Source organism: Aythya fuligula, chromosome 6 (genome assembly GCF_009819795.1).
Source record: "Aythya fuligula isolate bAytFul2 chromosome 6, bAytFul2.pri, whole genome shotgun sequence".
Taxonomy (NCBI): domain Eukaryota; kingdom Metazoa; phylum Chordata; class Aves; order Anseriformes; family Anatidae; genus Aythya; species Aythya fuligula.
The window spans coordinates 3,468,683-3,489,095 of NC_045564.1; the positions used below are offsets into that span (position 1 = coordinate 3,468,683).

Here is a 20,413-nt window from a genome sequence, read left to right on the forward strand (position 1 = left end):
TTCAGTGGCGTTTTTGCATTAAATAGTCTGAGCAGTCGAGGAGTTTTCATCCTGTTTATTCATTTGTCTTTTTATTATTATTCTTATTTAATGCTTATATTTCCTTCTTAAGATCTGGATATTAGCTATTATACCCCTTACTGATTTTATCCTTTTTCATTATCAAATTAAAGAGATTTTTTTCCAAGCCATTTTAAGGACTAAAAAGAACAAGTGGGCTTGGTTGAGCCATATTTCAATGTTATATATTCATGAAAATTGTCAGTGAAGACACTGACAAATTTGATAGACCTACTCAATAATACGATCTTGCAGGCCAGACAAAACTCTCTCTATGAGCATTGATTAGATCAAGTCTCAGCAGCCAAACTCCAGCCACGCAGCAAAGACGATGAAAACAGGGAAAAAAAAAGGGCATTTTTAGCCACGAGAGTCTCTTTTGGTGGAAAATTCACATCCACAAATGGTTGTTCTGAGCTGTATTTTTGGGTTGCTCACTAGCAGATGGCTGTGTTGTCGAAGCAAACCGAATGCTCCACCAAAAAGGGCAAAACCCATCTGTGTCAACACACCGTCTGCCCATGGCTGGGCCAAGTCTGTGGCACAGAGGCCACAGGAACTACCGCAGATTATGCAGGGATAAAGAAGAGTCTCGGACCGTGCCTTTTCCAAAATAAATACAGCATAACATTTATGTTTGAAAAAAAAAAGAAAACTATCCTGAAACCTGGTGAAACCTCATCGTTCTGCATCATTAACTTCTAATCTCTTTGACTGGGGGAAGAAGCCATGCTTCTCAAAGAAACTTGAGAGAGATCCGCTGATCCAGACCGTGTAGGAAGCACCAGTGGGTGATTCATGCCTTTCTTGACAGCCTTGATGCCGACCCCCCTGACTTCAGCCACAGTCGTCTTCATCATCCGTACTAGTCCCTGGGTGGGGCCCAAGAATCAGAGCAGCAGCACCGAATTTCTCTACAAAGCTTGAGGTGTTTTCTTCCAATTCCAGGAATAAAATAAGAAATTCAGAGTGGATTCCTTCTCCAGATTCTAAAACCTTCCAAGTAGGTTGTTTTGAGTGTAAACTACAAGACATTGCCCCTTCGAATTAATTTTTGTCAGACATACATTAAACTGGTGAAGGATAATGGAGCCCCAGAGCTTAGCTATGGCATATAAACTATTGTGCAGTTCTGCTCTGCCTTTGTGAACCAGACTTTCCTTTCTTCTTAATGGAATTAGCAAGTGAGACACAGAGCTGAGCACCGTGCATCCATCACAGAGAGAGAGAAACCATTTCTCATCTTCAGCTTTGTAAAAGCGTTAGGAAAATTGCATCCTTGCGTATGCAGATTTGCTTGGCTTTCAATTTAGTCAGGCTTTAAGTCAGAGGTTGTCACACTAAACAAATAGATTAGTTCGGAAATGTTGCTGCTTTTCCATCGAATTGCTTAAAAATTGAAAAAAAATATTTTACTATTTTGACAGCTGTGTGGCAGCAGGAATGCTTCCTCGGTGTGGCTGCCACCTGCATTCACACACATGCCTGGCATTTGTGAATACAAGAATAATACAACTTATACATTTCTTAAAAACATAAAGCTGGGATTGTTAGCTGCATTTACAAGTGCAAGATTTCATTAAAACACACATAAGGTTTATTGCCAGTGAAAATCCACAAAAGGCAACAGATGAGCTCTTCAAAACAGTGAAAGAGCTCCATATAGACTGGATTTCAGGCCATACGTTACAGATATTTTTGGTCTGCGACCTGGGGAAAGCAATGAGGGCATTTCCCTCCAGGAGATATAACTGTATCTTGCCCCATGTGCCTGGATAGCCTTCAAGATGTCCAATTGTTCAGAAATGTAAATGTCTACAAACATCTGAAGCCTGGGGTTTATAAATTCAATATGATGTAAGAACAGAGCTGGTCTTGACTTAAAAAAATACTTTCTTAATAGAGTCAGCTAGAGAAGGCATTTTTGTCTACCCAACCCAGGCAATCCTGAGAGAGAAGTTTTCCAAGAAGTAAAGCAGAGGAAACGTCTCAGTTCTCTGGCTGGGATCTGGAGGCTTCCAAAATCAAGCTCACAGAAAGCAGTATGGCATTGACTCAGAAATAATGACCGTGTGTAGCTTAGTTTAATTTACGTAGCACTATAAAACACATAAGAAAACTATTCCTATTCACGAGCTCTTTGAGTGGTTTTCAAAGGCAAAAGAGAGATTATCATGTTCCGATAGCGCCATGGTCTCTAGCCCCTCTGCTGCCTTTCAGCTTCTCCACTGTTGGTGATATCCAGAAGAAAATAAAAAATGTAAAGATAGAGTCTGCCGAGTAGGTTAATAAATCTCACTGTCAGCTACTTCTGAACTAAAGTCTGAGTAGCCAGCAATGTCAGCTTGGTCCCCGAACCTTCACTTGTCCTGCAAGCTTTTTTTAAATGAAAAATTGCAGCTGCTTCTTTCTGTCATTTAACTCCTTGTTTTCAAAAGGTGCAGTGCAGAAAGTCCTACTCTGGCATTTTTCTGTGTCATTGGGTGGACCAGATGTTTTTCTTCTGAAACAGGAAAAACTGGGGCATTAATGTGATTGTGTAGGTGTGGGAATTACCACCTAGGCTATCCCAAGACTAGCAGTAGTTCTATGGAGTGCTTTTCTTACACAGAACAGTCTTAAATTTATCTTCAGATCCTTTAACTTTGAATTGCATACGGTAAGCTTGGTAAAATGTGCCTCATTATTTTGGATTTTTGTTTTTCTGTGTGCGTGTGGTTTTATAATGAGAGAAATTGTGCCTTTTCATTACTTACGATTTCCCGGTGTCATGCTCATGGAACCTGTAATTGTTAGCATTAAAACTTACATTGGGTCTCAGGTGAACTGTTAGACATCTCTTTATGGAGACTTATGTAGCTCGGGAAAAAAAGAGCATTTCCATTTGTGCCTTTAAAGCTTAGCCCTTAATTTAGTCACTAATGAATGTGAATCAGAAGTTGCGAATCAGTTTATGCTTTTACCCCTAATAAACAAATTCAGTAATGTTGTGAATGAACTTTATAATAAAAGCTATTTCATTTGGGCATGAGCACAGTAACCTGAAAATACATTATGTCCAGGCTAAGAATTTGGTCTGCAGGGAATGAACAGGAAAAGCAAACACTGCCTTGCAGCACCGAGACTGGCATGGGCAGCCTGAAACCCTAAAGTTGGACTAGGCTATTCTGCTGTTACCAGCTTCCCTGAAATATTTAAGTCCTGAAAATGAATTCAGTTGTCAAGCTTCATCAAGGTTTGGGGGCAGGGGTGGAGTTGGTAATACTGTATATTCTTCTATCAGTTTACTTCCAAACTGTTCAAGATTCGTGAATTTTGCTCCACGCACTGTCTCCCACTTCTTGCTTCCCCAGGCCTGAGTACCTTATGTGTTGTTATTTTCTTACACCATTGTGTAACCAGTCCTCTGTAACATTTTGCTTTGTTAAAGGTTATGGATAAAAACAGAACAGTGTGTGCTATAGGGATGAGCAGACCAGGGCTCACATAGGCATTCCTACAGGTTCTTCCATTTGTGTCCCAGTCCATAAACAGGTATCATTTCTCAGTGTTTTGTTGTATTTGGAATATAGAAATCTACCTTCCTGGGCAAATACAAACCTGCTTATCTTTCGTCCTCTGCTCCGTATTTTGGTCAGAGGCATGAATGACCTCCCAGGGAGGCAGAGCCTGCAGGAAAAAGAAAAGAGGCCTTGCTGCTTCCACGTGAAATTGTGATCCCTAAAACTCAACACTGCTACAAGCAGGCCTGATTCCTTGATCTGTCCTTAACCTGACACCTTCCTTCTAAATAGGATCACCTCAGGCAAGGGATATACAGAAAAAACAAATGCAGGAGGGGACCCTCAGAAAAACAGCAACGTGGTTGTCACTCATGCAGTTATGCTCTACTTAAAACCAGTCAGGATCTGTTTCTTCCCAGCCTTTGTTTTCAGAGGGTTTTGGAAATGAAGAACCAGCAGCATGGTCTACAACCCCCCTAGAAAGCTGCCTTGAACACCTGGAATACCTGCCGTAATGCATGGCCCCTCGGAGCACATGGGTGCTGTCATTGCAGCAGGACTTAGGGTTATCAAGGACAAGGTTAGTTTATATCTGACTAAATCACGTTGTGCCACCGAGTCAGTACTGTGTCTCTGCCAGTGCTGAGCTAAGATAGCCCCAGGTGCAGCCCATGATGGCAGGAGTACCGGCGTTAATGCCGTCCAGCAGTGCAGGAAGGGCCCAGCCACAAAATCGCTTCCACAGACCCATGGTTAAATTTACTGCAAGTGGGCCCAGACCCAGTCGATGTCAGCTTTGTCGGCATTTGGGGAGGAATTTCTCTCACCCTCGGTTTCGGCCTTCCTCTGGGCTCCATGTGCTCTGATTAGCTCAAGAGCTGTCCTTGAAGGCTGCTGCTCAAGATGGTGCCCAGCAGCTGTTTGCCATCCACAACACTAATTTGAATTAGTTAATGGGAACCGAGGAGTACCGTGGTATATTTTTATGCTTGGCAGCTCTATTTCAGGCCTTGTCTCTGAAAATCTGCTGTTAGGAATTCTTCCCAAGGATTTGAGAGTTAAAGTTGTAATGAGCTGCTGAAATATCCATTTTCAGGAAACATCAACGTTTAAATATTCGTGTTTGATCTAGTCTGAAATGTAAAAAAAATATTTTGAAATATTCATGGAACTGAATTTCTTCAGAATTTTGTTTCATGGGTATTTTGGCATTCTTTATGAAATGTTAGATGTCAAAATATCATGAGATGAAAGTATATGACAGTTGTAATAAATAAGTTGTATATTAAGGAAAGTTGCTACTCGGAACTAACTAAAACATCTTTCTTAGAAGGAGTATCATCATGTCAAGTTACAATACAAACATGAGATAATTTGCTCATTTCGACACCTGAAATGGTAACCTAAACCTAAAGATAAGTAAGGGTTTAGCCTAGACACAGGAATTACAAATGCATCTGGCAAAATGAAAAGAAATTTGTTTGGGGAAGAGAAGAAGGAACTGGGAGACCTTCAGAAATAGGCTATATGGAGAAAAGTAGCAGTTTTTGCCTAGCTTAGTATATTTTTGTGAAGAAAGTAAAGACGGAAATATTATTTTCACTTTGCTTCTTTCACTTTTGAATGGTTCCACTTTTTTCATCAAACATATCTGCTAAAACGTGCATGGTGCGCTGATTGGCCAGGCAATGCAATGTATCTGTTCTTTTCCCGTTTCCTAATATTTTGTGTATTAGACACTGAACCCGCTAGTGACAAAAAGTTGTGTCATAAGAAAAAAGGATTGTGCTTATAGGAAGTAGGCAAGGCTGTGGGAGATGCAGCATTTGAATGCCAGCTCCCCTTTCTCCACTCCTTCTTGCCAAAGGAGCATTCCTCTGGACTCAGGAGGAGCCCAGCTGTGGAGTTTCCAGGCACACAGCCATACCGCCGAGCAGGAGGAAGCACCGTGATAAACCGAGGTTCAAAAGCAGCATCTACCTGCTTAGCAAGGTGACTTCTCCCCGCCTCGGGCTGTCATTTTAGCGTGTACCCGTCAGTGTTCGGGTGGCGTGAAGCTCCCCTCCTGCAAATGCAGCAGCTGCACCCGAAATGTGCTGTTATGTAACCGGTGGCGGCGCGTTTCATAATTTTATCAGTGCTGAATTGAAATGCATTTCTTTGCCCGCTGCTGCTCTGACCAGCCTTATCCATTTTAGACAGCGTTACATAACGGCAAAATATTTTTTTAGATGGGAAAAAAAAAATTAAAACCCTCCCTATGGTTTTAATCTCCCTCTTTCATCTGTGGTTTAAAGCTGTGTCAGGTGTACAACAAAAACACCCCCTCCCCGGGGTATTTCATTTACGATTTCATTTAATAATGGAAGCATGCTTCCATCAAGCTGGCATGGGAAAGGATTAGGTAAAAAATATCGTTCTGAAATCAAGTAGCGTAAGTCTAGCCTGCCTCTGTGCTCTGCAAATGAAGGAGCCATGGAAGGGCTTGCTGTTGGTCGATAATACCAAACTGATAAACTATCAGTGTTTTGTCAGGCATAATGTATGCTAAACATCTTCCTCTGCAGCTTGCCTCGACGAGAACTCTGACTGTTTTTAGACACATCTGGCACTGCAGATTTTTTTTTTTTTTCTACCCTGTATTTCAGTGATTTACAGGGCCTTGGCTGGGCAGAAGGATGTCAGCTGTGTGGTTTAAAATACGGTTAGAAGAGGGGATAAGATTTAAAGAGGCAGGAGGTAAAATCCGGGCCTCGTTGAGGCTAGTGGGAGAATGACCACTGAATTTAAGTGGCTTCCTGATTTCTCTGGACCTTTTTTCATCCATCTTCATTCTTATTACATTTTCCATTTCCAGAAATTGCCCTTTTTTTTTTTTCCCCATTCGGCTTCTTTCCAGCTTGAGGCATGGGAAAGGAAATATATTGAACTCCTCACTGCTGAGTGGGAATTTCTAACACACGGTCTGCTAAAAAACAATCCTCTCAGGTGTTGCAAAAGATTTTAACTGGGCAGATACAGAAAGCAAAGTTGTAGGCCACTGCCATCAGTTTTATGATTCATTCCTCAGGGGAGACAGGTGAATAAAACCAAGGCCAGCAAACTGAGCAGGATTCATCCTTCCAAAAGTGCAGTGCTTTGCTCAGTGCAGAGGAATGATCACAGCTGAGCAACATGCCAATAAAATGTATTTACTTTTCTGTATAATCTGAACAAAAGCAGTGACAAGCTAGGTTGAAACCATGCTTGTTAGTCAACATCAGTCAACATCATCTCTCTTGAATAGTCTTGGGCCATTCAGGGTCACGTTCTGGTAACTAAAATAACCAAGGGTTGCACAAGGGATTTGCAAGGCACGTGGTTCAAGACACCTTCAAAAGACCATGAGCAGGAGCTGGGCATTTTTACTTCAGTCTCCTGTTTTCTTACAAATGTACAGCTCTTTCTTGAGTTTCCTGGGTTAATTCTCTAGGGAACCATGTTCTTACAAGCACAGATGCTACCTTGGAAAAGAACAAAAAGGAGGGAAGGGAGCTTTTGGGTATCACTCTGAGGCTTGGAAGCACCTTACAGACATAAGACCCCCCTGAAAAAAATAAAACGGAAAAAAAAAAGAAGAAAAAATTGCCTTTAAGAGTCAAAATGGAATATAAAGTTAGTGCAAAAATAGGGCTGTGAATAGGGCTTCAGGTTGTCAAAAGGGTTGAAGGAGACGCCCTGCAGCTAAAATAACGTTGCTTGTCCGGTCTGTCACGTACCTGGGCTAACCTTTCCATCTCCATGCCTGCCATCAGACCTCTCTGGCAGGTTTGCCATTCATGCTCGCTCTCAGCTGTAATTTTTAGAGCTTGCTTGAAGCATGCAACCAAACACTAACCTCTTATAACATCATGCTGGCAGGCCTAAAAATAAGTCGGAGACCTTTTCAAATACTGCCTCATGCCATCCATTGATCTCAGCAGAAAACAATCCATTCAGACCTGGAGTTCCTATTGGAAATTAGGGGACAGCCTGGTAATTGGATTAGGGTGTGCTTTTATTTGCAGCAGTGTCTCAAAATGAAGCTCCTGCTTTGTTTCATTGATTGTCTGCCCGATCTTTCTGCCAGTAAAAGCCACTCACATCGCTGAAGAGACGGGGTGAGGATTGATGGAAATGCAGAATCTTGTTACATAATGTGTGTGTGTTCCCATGAATATAATCAGGTAAATACAGATGATAAGTACATCTCCGTGCAAACATGAAAATGTGCTTTGTTAATCCACGGTTAAATTGCTTAAAAGCAATTTTCATCAACATGGTACTTAAATATTGGAAGAGTCACCAGTTGCAGCAATGTGAAAATTCCTGCCAGCCACCTTCACGGGTGCCAAAGAGGGAATAGCTTGAGGCCATTGGGATGGTATGTGTGAATCTGTGGCCCTTGGAGTAAACATTATTGAAAGGCCTGGAAAGGAGAGAAAAAAGCAAACTTGACTTACATATTTCCAGTGATGGGTCAGAAATCCTAAAGTGAGTTTAGGATTGCAGTTGCAAGGCACGTAGGGCACTACAGTGCTCCTTTTCATTAATCCCCCACAACAAATCTGCACCAAATTGGTGTTTATATCTCTTACCCAATGTATCGTTTTCTTCCATCCTAGCCAGGCTGCATATTTAACCCCGTTATGTTTATGAAATACATCTGTAGGCAGCTTAATTCCCACATCCTCCTTCAGACCATGCAGGAGTCACAGCTGGGAAGAGCCCCATGCCAGCCCACCCAGCCAAGTCCTGCCGGGCACTGAGAGCGCCGGCACCGTGCCTCTCCCCTTCCACCATCCCCATGGAGGAAAACGCACCTCCTCGGTGGGCAAAGCTGCCATTGCAACCAAAATCCTTTATTTCTGCATGGGCACAAGTGGCACAGCCCCCGTCCCCGTCCCCACACACGTTCCTGGGTGAGGGAAGCACCATCCGTCACGCAGCTGTCCCCCGTGGCGGAGCCGGCCGAACGATCCAGCTCCCTCCACACATCAATATCCTTGACACCCGTCTTAAAACTCAGCTCGTGCATATCCATCTACTGCTGGAGAAGTGTCAGGAGGGTACAAATATCCCGTCACTATTTTTAGGGTTGTATGAAAGGTATTTATCAGCTTTCTGGCCCTTCATCCCATTTGTCACATCGATGCTATCTGCCAGTCAGGGAGGTGAAGTCCTTCAGCAACAGTGGCAGATGGGTGAAACTCTAAAAGCCACGATGAACAGGATTTCAGCCATGGTTAAAGGTGACTTCTGGGGGCTGCTGTGCCTGTTGTTAACAATCAGAAAGCTCCTGTTGTCATCACCCAGCAGTAGGCTGAGTTCAGGAGGTGGTTCCTCCTCACCTTGGCAGGGTGGGAGGACTTGGGGGCTGTCTTCTTGCCACCATGGAGCTGAGCTGAGACAGCAGTGAGAGTCCCAGCTGATTCCTGGTTACTCCACAATCTGCTGTAAGTGCCACCAGCACTCCCACACTTTCTGGTGACTCCCAGGTGCCACATCCTGCTATTCCTCCCAGTGGCAGTGTTCACAAAGTGGAGGCGATGAGAGTCTGGTCTCTCCACACACACAGTCCTGGTGGGAAGCTCTTCCAGCTCCGTGATCCCACATGGGGCAGCAGAGGAGCAGCTCTTCAATGTGCAGGTAAGGTACAGCTGCCTCACGCTCTGAAACTGGGATGCCTCCCTAGCACTGCTGTTTTTCAGAAGGCAATGTATTCAGGTTGAAACTTTGCCCACGTACCATCTGCTCCAGCCTTATCTTTCTTTGACGAGAAAGCTGAATACGTGATGTCGTCGGCTCTCGTGGCGTTACGTAGGGTTGTGCTTTCCATTGATGTTTGCAGTTTTGGAGGTCCCAAGCAGCTCTTGCAACAGTCTCCTGCTCTTGTTCAGAAGTGGAAGATCAGCAACAAAAATCAATGCTGTCTTCGTAGCTGTAATGAGCATGTCCCACCGCCTTTTTTAGGACGGCCATAAGTTCTATCAGATGTCTGAGGCCTATTTGCAAATCCTGATTTATATTGCAGATCTTCTTCAGCCGTTTCATAGGAAATCTTGAGGTCTTGCAGTTCTGCTCTCCATGCTCCCTGTTCGCTATCAAAGGTAGAGCTGTAAGGCAGAAGACCTGCCCGTAGGCTGTATTGATAGCTAAGGCTGCCAAGTTTTGAAAATGAGTTGTTTCAGGGCTTTTTGGCCTCTTCAGGAGGATGGTTCTGAGAAAGCTCGACTTTACTGAAGGCATTGCTTTGGAGTCGCAGCAGGCTCTGTTTACTCAAAGGGGAAAAAAATGTGGAACCTTCATATGCAAATGTATGGCATTTGGAAATGTCATATAGCCGCATCTACATATAAATAAGCTGCTCTCCAGTGCTGCACTAGCAAGGCAGCTTTGATATAGAAATTGCATGGTAGCACACAAAGCAGAAGCAGCGGGACACCACTCGGTCAGCTTCGAGGAGTTTTGTTCCTTAATCACCACTTAACTAAGTTAACTAATGTTGCTCTGCCGCTTCGTGTTGGAATAGCTGCTGTCTGAGTTTGCTCTGGAGGAGACCTGGGTGTTGGTAAGTGCTGCACGACAGGGACAAGAGGGCTGGGTCCTGAGCCCGGGTACTGCCCCTGTTGCATGCACAGTGCAGAGAATCCCTTTTCTGGAGGTGCACTGAGGCAGAGGGGCAGGAAGCACAAAAAGTGCTGCTTTAGTCCTTTACAAGATCTGGCTGCCTGGCTGCTTCCCAAACGGGGAGGAAGCGGCTCCTGTGGGGGGACCTGAGTGACGGGGACATCATGCCGAAACCAAAGATTAGCTGAGTTAGCACAAAGGAGGATTTAATCTATTCTAGGAACGGTGTTAACGCAGATTTATTCAATCCTGGAACAAAAGAAGAAAGCGCAGACTGTCAGGTCCCCTCTGCCCGGGGCTTTGATACATCCCCAATAAGGCCTCGCGTCGTTAAATTACATCCGCGGAAATGATGGCAGGCCCTGAGATGTGCCCTTACGGCGGCGATCTTAAAAAGTCCGGTTTGTCCCCAAAAGCATGGGGAGGTGCCTTGAGGACAGCTCCCACACAGACCTTATGGGGAGCCGAAGACCTTCTCAGTTCAGTGGTGGAAAGCAGGCCCCCAAAGCCAGGCTGAGCCCGGCCCCAAACACGCAGTGATGCACTGCTCTGGGGAGCTGCTGGAGGAGGCATTCAGGTTGTCATCTCTTGACGGCCTCAAACCGAGCGTGGATGCATTTTTGCAAGTCTGCTTCTACCCAGGGCAGCCACAGGGGTAAGTGGATGAAACGTGGTGGTGGGGAGGTAGAGGACAAACCCTGGTCATTGCATCCCTGAATGAAGCAGTGGCTCCAGAGAGGACGTGTGTGTGGCGTGAGCACCGGACCGCTGAGACATGAGGTTTGAAGAAGCGCCTTAGCCCACAGGGCATTTTTTCTTTTCCCCTTCAGCCTGGTTGATGCTGCAGGATGTTCTTGTCCAGAGGGGGGAGCGGTGGAGGTTGGCATGGGCTTGTGCAGCCGTGCTGGTGTGGGGTTGCGCTGCACCTCGCGGCACAGCAGCTGCTCGTGTGGGTAGAGCCTGAAGTGCTGGGGGTCTGTGCAGTCTCTAGGATGAGGCATCTGTGCCCAGCCAGTGAATATGGATGGGCTGTGGCCAGAGAAAAACACAAAAGAAGGTTAAAAAAAAAAAAAAGGAAGGAAACATTCACTGGCGTCAGTGAAAGTACTCATGAATTTCTAAAGTCCCGAGATAGCTTTAACATATACATAGATATCTGCCCACAGGCTTCAAGTATTTTGTTGTCCATTTGAACATCTGTGATTATTAGTGTCTCAATTCATTAGTTTCTATTACTAATTGGCAGCAGGTCGAATAATTGTGATACACTGCTGCAAAAGACGGAGCACAGTATTTTTTTCCATGTGTATCAGGACATCTTACCATCATCTCAAATGTAAAAAGCACTAGATTATTTTTAAAAAGGAAAGTGGATGCTAGCTTATTCCAGGAAACTCATTTGCATGGGGACATTTAAAATTAATAAATTACTGTGTTGAGCAAGCCTATTTTCTGCCTGAGAAAAGGAGTGAATGTAATTTAATTCATAAGGTTCCATTTCTTTTTTTTCCTCTTGGTGAAGTAGCTAATACGGGGATGGTATTTTTTTGTGTGCTTTATGCGGAAAGATTAGCTTGAAATGTGTAGTTGGGTGGCTGCAGGATGCATTTAGCCTAGGGCTACAGCATACTGGTGCCAGACATTTTCTGCTGCCATTTGGTGTCTCACCTCCACCAGCTCGCAGGGAGAGTGGGCTGGTGAATCCCCTCTCAAGTGGCAGCGAGCACTTCCTCCGAAATTTCCAGTCCAACGCCTACCCAAGCATCTTTTCTTCCGTGTAAGGAGACACTCTGTTCGCACGATGGTGAGCAGCAAGGTGCTCACATGGTTTTCGACGAAAGGAACAGACTGGATCAGGATAATTAATAGGTCAGGTCGGAGCAGCTGCGACTGCAAGGCAGGGCTGTGCTGGTGGACGGCAGAACCAGGATTTCTCAGTACACGTCTTCATAGCAGGTATGGAGGAAGCCTGTTGAAGGGCTTCCTCCTTACTGCTTGAAGTTGCTGTGGGGCCTCAGTTCCTGGTGGATGATAGCAGAGGGGAAAGTAGCAGAAAGCCTGCTAAAGCAGCTCTGCGCTTTCCGACGTGACACCGTTCTCACTTCATTCCTCCTGATCTCACAGCGGCACCTTTGAATTGCAGCAGATACTGCAAACGTTGCCGAGTCCCTTTTCCCCAAAAAGAGCAGCAGATGCTTACTCTGCGAGGCCTGCAGATGAGCAGCGTGACCTGTCCCTCGGCTCAGCCGCGGGATACGGGCTCCCACCCACAGCCAGTCACTCCAACAAACCTCAGGGCATCCTCTGCTGATGTGCCACAGGGCAGCGCTCTCTGGACCTTTATTTTGATTTCAGATAAGAATTGTCTCTCACACAGATCAGAAGAGCTTTGTTAAATAAGTTTCCAGTGCTACGCTCTAGGCAGCATCCTTTTGGGAGAGCTGCCAAGGATGTAGAAGGGGGGAGCAGACTTCCAAAAGGGGTTGAGAAGGTTAAGGATGTATATTTAACCCAAGAATCCCTTCCCCCTTTATAAATCCTCTGAAAATGTGATGTATAAGGAGTCAGCGCCTCAGTGAGAGCTTTTGGCTGCCGATGTGACTGACCTCAGCAGTATTAAAAGATTTAAATTATTAAGTCAATTCTCCTTAACCACTGTCTCCAATGAGATAGGCGTCAAAATACTTTTCACTGCACATCAGTTACCATCTCCTCCTTTATTTGGTAAAATATATGTGTATATTTGCATTTGCAGGACCTCTCTTGGTCCCGTGATGACTGTACACAAAGTGTTAACGCTGTACTTGAGCCAATATTGTATCATAGTTATCAGTTATTATTTCCATAAGCTCCACAGCCTTGTAAATGCTAATGTGAGAGTTTACAGGCTGTGGCCCTCCACTTTGCTTGCCTGAAGCCATATGGAAAGTCTCCCTGACTCAAACGTGAAGAACAACAGAATTAATAGCCCTGCACAATTGATTGTTAAGTGCCTGGCAGTCAATTGTTGGACATAAGAATCCTATTTTTGCCTAGATTTTTATCTACTTTCTCCAAAGTGGATTGCAGGGACTTACGCCTGGGAGGAATTTGCTGTGCACTTCAGGCAGTACTTCATGTAATCCTCATCAAGGGCACTAATGGATTTATTCCTTTGTCAGTGGAGCTGCTCCAAACATTCAGTTGTGTAACAGAAGCTCCACACGTCTGCCTTTTTGAGTAGTTTGGCTGCCTTGTTTTCATCACTTGCAAAGTCAGCTCCCACAGCTGGACAGCCTGCTTCATGGTTTGGTTTTCAGTCTTCACTGAGAGACTTACTTGAGAATCCTCACGGTGCACATTCAGTTTCCAAAAACCTTGAAAGGAAGGCATATAGTTAAACCAGACATTAAAATAATACAAAGCATATTTGAAACAATTCTTCCTTTTTTTTTTCTTTTTATTTTTTTAAGGAGAGGAGAGAAACAGCCCCATATGTTAAGGAATTTAGACAAGATAGTTTTAAATAATTTGTATAACTTCTCAGAAGATAATCCATCAGGAGAATGAAGATCAGTCACACCGGATAATTTCCAGGACCCAATTTCCTACCCCAGCAAAATAGCTCATCGTCTTAGCATGTCCCTGCCATCCACAAAAAAAGGTTGGAGAGCAATGTTCAACTAGGAGACTCTTCTCGTACTCAAGATGATAAGCTGCTTCAGTCTACACAAAGTAGCATCTGGCCTCAATGCATTTAAAAATAATCTGTTTTGACTAGTATATCTCATATGATAGGCTATCATGTCATGTTCTGACAGTAACAAAAGATGCGCACAATATGAAATGTCATGTTAGGCTAAAGACGCAAAAAAATGTTGCAGAAATGCAAAGATGTTGGTTTCATCACACTGGCATTTTCTGTCAGGAAAATGCTCCAAGAAAAAAGTTCCTGAATACTGTTATCTGGAGGGTGAGGGTGTTCTTCTTTCTAAAATCAAGAGGAGAAGCATTTTGAGGATTGTGGCAGGAATTACATTTGTCCGGAGACAAGAAAGATGGGCCAAGTCAGTCCAATTTTATCTTTAGGCTTTACACCTTTCTGTCTCAAATTCTGGCCATCAGAAAAACACACGAATTCGTCCTTCTGGTGCACATAGTTGCCAATCACAGTGCCGCAAGCCTGATGCTTGAGGAGTTGCTGCTGAATTTAGCATTCCTGCAGCCTGGGTAGCTGTGCCTTTGGCCCGTAGCTCAGTGAGTGCGTGGCAGAAAGTGGGCAGCATCATAGTTAGGCTCTGCTCTTTGTAGGCATGAGGCTGGTGTGGTGGAGGGGCTCCTTAGTTCGGTGGTGCTGTGATCTGATTAACGAGCATTGCCTCCAGCACTGAATGTATAACTAATCCAAAATTATAATAAGGGGGGGGGCGAATTGTAATTTATTTGACTTAATGCCTAGTTTTCATTTCTTGAACTTTGTCGAGTTCTTTCATCATTCATATTTGAAGCATGTTTTCCTTCATAGCCTCCCTTTTTAGAAATGATTTACAGTTCTTGTCCCACAGTTGGTACCACCCATGTAGGCCCTGGGATGTGTTGATGACAGCTGCTGCCTCCTCTGTGTCACTGATGGCTGTGTCACTGAACAGGGCCCGGCGCCCTCAGAAACAAGAGCCGGCAGTTCAGTGTGAGGGAACTGCTAAAGCCCGTCTCATGGTCTGGATCTCAGTTTTGAGTCTGAGAAGATGTTCCGTGTAACGAGAAAAATAACCTGTTTTGAGGTTGGGGAAAGATTTGGGGGGAATTCAAAATGTGCCCGAAGAGAAGGGGCACTTCTTAGTCTGAACTAAACGGTACCTTTATTGTGGTCTCCTTCCGAATGACTTGAGTGGCAGATTGAACTAAAAAATAAGCTTTTCCACCCTCTCTGCCTTTATGTTCAGTTTCTAACTGCTCTAGAAGAGTCAGCAGTCAAAGCAAGAGTCTACAGACAACCCATGTCTGAATTTTGTGGCTTGTTCCTAGCCAGGTGATATGTTGTGAAATGTTTCTCTTGTTCAAGCGCTAGGAAGGCCTAAGGCCATTTCATTTTAATTCAGCAAAGCATTTTTCTCCACCCTAACATTACACTGTAGGTGTAATTACAAGTTCTGTGGGATCCTAGATTTGCTTAAAAGTGTGCTAGAGACCCTTTTAAGGAAGACACGGTTTCTACCCACACGACTGTGGGAAGAGGGAAAATCGCTCCTCTCTTTCCCGGCCTACACACGGTGGAGAGCATCTGCACCCCCCTCTCAGGTCCTGGCGGATCGGGCTGGCCCAAAAATAACAATTTCTCTCACCATCTTGGAGCATGCCTTTATAAAACTGAAACCAAACGGTATCTGACTGTTTTAGTAACACTGCTGGCTAATCTGAGGGAGGGATCCTGACGCTGGCTGGTGCCAATGCACAGGCATCACGCAGATGTCGCGGTCCCTAGGAGGGAAGGACTGGAGCCCGACACACAGGCACACGCAGAGCACGCTCCTGTTCTGCAGAAAGGAAGCAAACTTCCACCAGAGGAAGATTTGAAGGAAACAAGTAGAAGCAATAGGAAAAAATGCAGGTTAGTAAGGATCCCTTACTTCTTTCTGCACTTCCCAGGACAGAATCCTAGAGTCATTAAGGTTGGAAAAGACCTCCAAGATACCCGGTCCAACCATCACCCTACCGCTGATCCCACCCACTAAGCCATGTACCTAAGCACCATGTCCAACCTTTCCTTAGACATACTTGAATGTGGACCATAGCAGAGGTCCAGCACGGGGCACTGCATGTGGATGGAGCCCAACAAGTCCTGGGACATCAGCATTTTTGGGGGTTCTCCTGGAGACCAGTGCTACTAGCTCAGTGTCTGCTTGTGCCTCCCTGGGGACCCACAGGCTGGCGTGTCTCATGGAAGCATAGGAACCGAGTCCCTTCTGTTAAATAAAAAAGGTGGAAATGCAGCATTCTTGGTTCGGTTTCTGACTTCATGGGCTGTGCTTTTGTGTTTGCTGCAGATTTGTTCTGGAGGTTGAGAGAAAACAGTTAGGGCTGTGAAATAAAGTCTGGCATTGCTTCCTCCTATCCCTTCAACCCTATTCTTTCATCTCTCCCAAAGAGGAGAATGTTGTGCTTGATCCTGAAATGTCCTGAAAGTCTTGGAGATGAACAAGCAGTTCGTGCTCTCTAAAGGGATGTAGAGGGTGCCCTGTCATTCCTGTTTTCTGGGAGTTTGTCCTTGTCTGTCTTAACATAAGGACAACATCACCTACTTTATTAGTGCAAGTTGTCAGAGGCTCTTAAAACTCTCCTTGGACAGCAGCAACAGGAAAGGATCTGAGTCTTGGAGCTGCTGCACGCGCTTCCCACAGATGGGAGGATGCTGTGGCATGCCTGCGGCCGGCCAAGTGGCTGAGGAGCACGGCACGGACTGCAGCTGGGCCTTAGCACCCAGGGACTTCGTTGGGAGGGTGCAAGTGCCTCAGCTCACTAGTGTGCAAGTGGCATTTCCTTAGACATCACAAAGTTTTTCTCCTTTTTTTTTTAAAAAAAAATAATCATATCTAGATGACGCTATCTCAGGAAAAGGATTGTTATTGTTTGAGATACGATAAGCACTGGTTACATGGAAAAATTTGTTTCTGGTAACTGTGAAATATTGTGATTATGACTTCTCCCAAATAGAAGAGGAGTGCATCCTAGATTATATTTCAAGCCAAAACAAGCCTTGCCTGGGGGTGAGGGGGCAATCTGTAGAGGGTAATAGAAATGATTGAGCATCTTTCATGTGCAGCTCTGTAATCAGTATGGGAGTAGTCAAATTTTGTTTTTCCGGCGTCTCATTTGCTGTAACTCAACAGGAATTAGCTATGCAGAAGAATGACAGAAAGCCCTGCAAAGCTTTGCGTCTGCATCAGTTTATTTTTCTCCTGCCTGAGCACCTGTTTCAAGATGCCAAACCTTGTCTTGTTTCACATAAACAACATCTTCCGCGTCTCCTCCTTTTGATTTTCCTCTCTTTCATGCGTTGTGTTCTTCACCTTGCCCTGTGCTGTCAGGTTAATGTTGCCTTCACCTCTGTTCACAGAGAATGCAAATAAACTGGAAGAAAGTGCACGAGGGATCTACATCCCCTGTCCAGAGCATTACAACGGCTTCTGCATGCACGGCAAGTGTGAGCACTCCACTAACATGCTGGAGCCGTCCTGCAGGTAACCCTTGTCCTGCTGAGGCGGGAAAGCCACACACACAGAAATACCAACTTACAAAAATACTTACTCTAGATAAACTATGGAAAATGATGGTAGCCTCGGCCCTTTGTGCTGCAAAATGGATTAGGATTTAATTATTCAGCAAAGTCCCTGCTCTATGTGGCAAAGCGGTATTGAGTTATGTGTTAGTTGATTGTAAAAACACTCGGTAACCTCCAGGTGTCTTTAAATATGTCTGAAAAAGCACAAAGTGCACGGGAAGCCACCCTGAAGGAGAGGGGTGCCCCCAGTGTGGTGGGGCAGCAAGATGGAGTTAAGGAGGTCCCCCAGGCTGGGAGGTGGCTTTGGAGGACGTCAGGGCAGGAGGAGGAGGAGTGGTGAAAGCACTGTGGCCGCTGCTGCTGTTGACCAACTTTTGCTTCTTCCTGCATGGGCTTTTTAGTGGAAACAGAGCTGAAGGGGAAAGCTGCTGCCTGTTCCCCAGAATCACAGAGGGGGGGTGCAGGGCCGCGGGACAGGAACCGGTGAGCAGCGCAGCAGGCGGCGCTGGGGTGGATGGTTGCAGCATCACCACGGGGTTTTTTATAGCAGCCAGACAAAATGTAAATGATGTATCCACTTGCAGGAACATCTAATCACATTTCATATGGAGCTTGGATGATTGCTTATCACCTCCTTAGGGGTAATCTGCATAAGGAGCCACAACGAGATGGCTTTCAGCCCTCCCCCACCTCCCCAAAGAAAGGGAGAAATCTAAAATATGTTGTGCGAGGTACTAAATGGATTCTTTTTCTGATGTGCGAGTGCTTCCATGCAGTGCTCATGAGTCCTGGTCCTTTGGGCACCTCCCAGCACAGCCTCTGTGGTTCGCACTCACAGACCTCAGTGGCACAGGACTTGGAGCCTTCCCTATGACACATCCAAGGTGGCACCAGTGCTCTTGCTGAGGACCCACCCTGCAAAAAGAAAATGCATAAGCTCGTGCTTAAGCCACTGGTTATTGATTTATGTTTTAGATAGACTTTGTTTCAGAGTTGTTCAAAATCAGCAGGTGTAACTGGAAGAAGTATTTTTCGTTTCAGGTGCGATGCCGGCTATACTGGACAACACTGTGAAAAAAAGGACTACAGCGTTTTATATGTGGTTCCAGGTCCAGTACGATTTCAGTATGTCTTAATAGCAGCTGTGATTGGAACTATCCAGATTGCTATCATCTGTGTTGTAGTCCTCTGTATTACAAGGTCAGTATCTCTGATACTTTGCAATAGAAAAAAAAAAAAGGACATTTTTTTCCTGCTTTATGCGCTGATTGTACAGATTTCTGCAGTGACACTTGTGATAACAAATACCATTCAGTTCACCAGCAACAGGTGATATCGCCTGGTCCCACCAGCCAGAGCTCCTTTATTGTTAAGACTGCATTTTTACTTCCTTTTTTAATCAAACTTAGGTGGCGATGGTGCCTACAGCAAATGAAGGTTCCTATTTTGTATTCAGATGCTTGGACAAATATTGTTCATAGAAATAAGGGGGATATAAACACGGCAGCTGGATCAACACTTAATAAAACTAATCATATCTCCATCTGGTTTCCTCAAGGGCCCATTCCCTTAGTCCTAATCAGGCAAAGCATACAAACTTTAAAGCCTGTTTGCAATCCCATTGATTAAATGATTTCATTAGGCTTGTATACATGTTCAAAGGTACTGCACATGTTTAAGGTCTAAACTAGATGGTGGCACACCAAACCACGTGTTAAATTATTTTTTAATGAGGAGGAAGGGTTTATTTGAATGGAAACAACGGCCCCAAGGTGGCTCAGAAGGGAGGGATAAACACGGTCCCTCCACGTGTGCTTTCCCTCTGAACTTTGATCGCCTCTGGGAGGGTCGGGGGTGAGTTCTGAACGTCAGGCATTTTCAGGCTTCCCTCAGAAATCACAAGGTTAAATTCACTCAGCTGGCAGCACCGATACAGCACTCTTTGAGAAATAAATTTCTATAAAAAAAAGACAAGAAAGTAAAAGCCAGGTATCACACCTCTGTAGAAAATAAAATTTCTAATATATTTCTAATAACCTGTTGCACTACCTGGCTGGAAGACAAGTGTAGCATTTCCTCCTGGAAAAGACAAAAAAAAAAATAAAAATTCATAAATCCTTCTCTGGCCTAAAGGCATAAAACGAAACCATCTGATGAAACCAAGCTGCTTTTTGGCTAAGCTGAGGCCATCAACCCAATGCTAGATGCTGGAAGAGGCAATGGATAATATTGTGAGGGTATTTGCAGAAGTAATTCAAACAACCAAACGGGTTGTGTGGGAAGAAGGTGGTGTAGTAACTGGTAATGGAAAAAATGCTCGGTGCCATTTTTTTGAGGGACTGTGGTTGTGGCACCTTCATGCAGTAAATCAAAGTGCCTCAGAGTGAAGAGTGAAGACAGGCTGTGCTGTGTGATCTGGCACTGCAATGCAAATTACCTATCACCCTGTTTTCGTACATAGACGTTACCTTTTCCCATAGACTGCGTAACCAAGTTAATTTGTGATCTTTTGACTTTTCTCTGTAAAGCGTGTAATTACTGCAGAGCATTCTCCAGCCCGGCATAATGATTTGAGATACATTTGCAAAAGTGTACTCTTAAGTGGCTTAAGAGAAATCCATGTGACAGGAGAGCGTTGTGGCAGCATATGCATAAGTAATTGAGTTTTTGAAGTCATCTGCTTCAGAGAACCTGCCTGCACTGGTTTGAACTCCCTGCCCTGAACTCTTGAAAATGCTAAAACCACCCTCACAGCTTCCTGGGAGAAGGCAGCGAAACTGCACGCAGTCAGAGGCCAGTACAGCCACATCCTTCGCTGCTCTTTTCAGCGCAGCTTCACCTAATTAATTTATCAAAAGAGCTCGGTGCACTGTGTCCAAGCCCTGCACTCGAGCTGCATGAGAATACCACGGCAAATTTTCTAGCTCTTGGTAAAATCTTACCA

General features: G+C 44.7%; 1 protein-coding gene across 1 annotated transcript in view; it reads left to right on the top strand.

Moving 5' to 3' along the window:
• TMEFF2 (transmembrane protein with EGF like and two follistatin like domains 2) overlaps positions 1-20,413 on the top strand; it is a 112,237-nt gene that overhangs the window by 87,211 nt on the left and 4,613 nt on the right. The window contains exons 8-9 of the mRNA XM_032190308.1: positions 17,305-17,428; positions 18,511-18,669. Coding sequence (XP_032046199.1) covers positions 17,305-17,428; positions 18,511-18,669 — 283 coding nt within the window. The remainder of the gene's footprint in view (positions 1-17,304; positions 17,429-18,510; positions 18,670-20,413) is intronic.